The sequence below is a fragment of the Lactuca serriola genome, chromosome 4, assembly GCF_051521515.1.
Source record: "Lactuca serriola cultivar US96UC23 chromosome 4, Lser_US96UC23_V15, whole genome shotgun sequence".
Classification (NCBI taxonomy): Eukaryota; Viridiplantae; Streptophyta; class Magnoliopsida; order Asterales; family Asteraceae; genus Lactuca; species Lactuca serriola.
In genome coordinates this window covers 368,522,285-368,525,897 of record NC_136411.1, presented here as the reverse complement: position 1 = coordinate 368,525,897, position 3,613 = coordinate 368,522,285, and the positions used below count along the sequence as shown (strand labels likewise).

At 38.1% G+C, this 3,613-nt stretch overlaps 1 protein-coding gene across 1 annotated transcript; it reads left to right on the top strand.

The window, feature by feature from the left end:
- The first annotated feature begins 376 nt into the window (after positions 1-376).
- LOC145097696 (exocyst complex component EXO70E2-like) lies at positions 377-2,970 on the top strand. Its single transcript, XM_079035333.1, has one exon. The coding sequence runs from the start codon at positions 703-705 to the stop codon at positions 2,680-2,682; it is 1,980 nt and encodes a 659-aa protein (XP_078891459.1). The 5' UTR covers positions 377-702; the 3' UTR covers positions 2,683-2,970.
- Positions 2,971-3,613: the final 643 nt, after the last annotated feature.

The following is a 3,613-nucleotide window of genomic DNA, read 5'->3' as shown; positions in this document are numbered from 1 at the left end:
TTTTTAAATTTGGCATTCACTTGACTTTAAATCTTTAATCACACCAAGTCTTTTTTGGTTATGCACTTCTAATGACAAATATTTGTCACCTTTTAAGTCCAACTATAGACTTCCATGAGAGTTATCCACGATAACCAATAAGCTAGCGCCACGTATACATTCAACCATAGAGAAACGGCTGCTTTTCATTAATTGCTTTCTTTCCTCGAAGTTTGAAAGGTCAAACTCCCAATCCATAAATTTCCAAATAAAAATACTTGAATAAAGAATTCCAAGACAGCAGGCTACAAGAATCCATACATCCGTACAAAACCCAAAGGGGGAAAGATAGCGGACATTGATAGGTTGTTGCTTGGAACCTCCGATTTACATACAGAAAGGTCAGTTGTTTCTCTTTCTGTCAGATTGTAATAAGACAATCATTCAATCACTTTTCAGGAGATCTTCAGTTTGGGATTGGGGATTTAGATAAGATCTCTATGGGTTTAGTCAAATTGTTCGATTTCCACTTTCTTTTTGTTTATTCTGTACTTGGATCTTAAAAGCGTATGTTTTTTCATTCGATTCCTCTTTGATTTGGGTTCTTCGTTCATGATTTTCGGTTTGCATACCAAGTGCTCGACGAAATTCCTCTGTGAGTTGGCGTGTTAAGTGTGATTATCTTTTGTTCTTTTGTTCTTTTGTTCTTTTGTATATTCGGATATGGTAGGATTTAATCCTACAATGGAAACACTTGAAGAAGATAATTTAATCGCTGCTGCTAATGTTATTGTCATGGCGCTTGATTCCAACAAGAAAATCACTAGCGAAACTAGAAAAATCTTAATGGATTTAGGCACCCGATTGACTTCCATGGCCAAAGTTAGTGTACACGAAGATGATGAAGAAAATGAAGATGAAGATGAAGAACTTGGTGATATCAAAGAACGGGTCAATTCGATTCAAGAAAAGATCATGAATTGGGAACGTGATGAATCCATGATATGGGATTCCGATCCTGAAGAAGCTAAAGAATATTTGAAAACAGTCGATGATGCCAGAAGATTATCAGAGAGCTTAGAGAATTTGAAACTCGGAAGAGACGATAACGCCCTTTTGAGAAACGTTAACGCTCTTCTTCAAACATCAATGGCGAGGATCGAAGAAGAATTCCGACATATGCTTGTTCATAATCGTCAAAACTTCGAGCCTGAACATTTCTCATTCCGTTCCAGTGAAGATGATGGTTTGGATGAGAATTCCGTTCTTTCGTTTGGGGATGATTCAATTGACGATTCCGTTCAACGAGATAGCATAAGCCGTGGAGCTGAAGTTTTTATAATGGATTTGGTCAATCCGGTGGTGATTCCGGACTTGAAAGGAATCGCGAATTCCATGTTTGATTCCAATTATGGTCGGGAATGTTCTCAAGCGTTCATTAGTGTCCGAAAAGATGCATTGGATGATTGTCTTTTTATACTCGAAATCGAAAAATTAAGCATTGAAGATGTTGTGAAAATGGAATGGGTTTCATTGAATTCAAAGATTAGAAGATGGACAAAAGCGATTAAGATCTTCGTTAGGGTTTATCTCGCAAGTGAGAAGTTTTTATGCGAGCAGATATTCGGGCAGGGGGAATCGGTGAGTTCGCTCTGTTTTACAGAGTCGTCAAAAGCTTCAATGTTGCAGCTTTTGAACTTTGCAGAAGCGATCGCCATCGGGCCACACCAACCGGAAAAGCTTTTGAGAATTCTCGACATGTATGAAGTTTTATCAGATCTCATGCCGGATATTGAAAATCTGTATTCCGATGAAAACGGGAGTTACATTAGAACGGAATGTCACGACGCTTTGATGCGGGTAGGAGATTGTGTGAAGGCGACGTTTATCGAATTCGAGAACAAAGTAGGGGCGAATACGTCAAACACCGCCTTCCCCGGCGGCGGAAACCACCATCTTACTCGTTACGTGATGAATTACATCAAAACCCTAACTGATTTCAGCGATGAATTAAACGCGTGCCTGAGTGACCACCGTGTCGGAGACAATCTAGATTCGTCGTCTTCACCGGACACAAGTCCTGGACACGAAGACGATTCGAATAACGGAAACTCATCTTCATCACCAATGGCGTTACATTTCCGATCATTAATGTCGATTCTGGAATGCAACCTCGAGGAAAAGTCAAAATTGTACAAAGACGAAGCCCTAGGGCACCTTTTCATGATGAACAACATCAACTACATGGCTGAAAAGGTGAAAAATTCAGAGTTGAGAAACGTACTTGGGGACGATTGGATTCGGAAACGAAACTGGAAGTTTCAGCAATACGCGATGAGCTATGAACGAGCCACGTGGAGTTCGATTTTGAATTTGCTTAGAGAAGACAGTCTTCATAATTCTGGAAGCTCAAATTCAACCTCGAAGACTGTGCTTAAGGAAAGATTGCAGGCGTTTTACACTGCGTTTGAAGATATTTACAAGAATCAAACTGGATGGTCGATTCCGAATACTCAACTTCGTGATGATTTGAGGATCTCGATGTCGCTTAAAGTGATTCAAGCTTATCGGACTTTTGTTGGTAGACATGCGAATACGATTAGTGAGAAATACATTAAGTATACTGCTGATGATCTTGAGAATTATATTATGGATTTGTTTGAAGGAGCTCCAAAATCATTGCAGAGCTTCCATAGAAGGTGACGTCACTAGTTTCTGAAGGTTAAATATGGTTTGTTTATATATGTTAGAACTCATTGGGTCGGGTTTGTTTGGGGTTTGGGTTTTTGGGGTCCGAATTCGAATTACCCCTCTATTGTACAATAGTATTTAATATTAGTATGAGAAAAGTTAAGCATGACTTGTTTAATATTTTATTTCGTAGGGTAACACATATGTTGTTTTAGTAAGGTATTTGTATATGGATCTTAATTGGTCTTGGATTTGAATTCAAAGAGATCTAGGGGCCATGTGTGCACCATTTAATCTTAAGGAAGAGATACTAAAGTGAAATATGTGAATGAATTAGGCTCTTTTTGGTGTGCATAAACTATTTATGTTTTGAGTTTATTGCATTTTGATGACTATCTAAGATATTATTGTATTCATAATTTAGCTGGCACGTTAACTACAGACTTATTCAACAAGTTACAATACACTAAAATATGAACTGACCAAGTCTGGGACGGAGCTTGAACATTTGAGTTGGGGACCGAAAGTAAAATATGTAGAAAAAGTGGAGAATAGGGGAGGCCACAGTCAATTTTTTTAGTTTAAGGTCTAATATGTAAAATTTTGAAAAATAAAGGGACTAGTTCTTGAAAAAAAAAAAAAAAAAAAAAAAAAAACCAGGGGGCCAAAGCCCCCCTTGTCCTAACGAAGATTCGTCCCTGGACCAAGTGACATGAAGACGTAGATCAATTAGTCAAGGCTTTGATTCGAGCTAAACAAACTACAACTTGACTTTGAAAAATCTTTTTTATAACTGATAAGTATTTGCGTTAATCAAATGTTTATCTGATGCATTTAATATCGTTGAGATCTCAGATATCATACCTAGACAAAATATCGGTCCTAAGAATTCGCCGATTGCACCCAGATTAGGCCTAGATTTGGCTAAGAATCTCACCGAGAT

Excerpts from the sequence above, each read along its gene's own strand:
- LOC145097696 (XM_079035333.1), top strand. The coding sequence starts at position 703 with ATGGTAGGATTTAATCCTACAATGGAAACACTTGAAGAAGATAATTTA.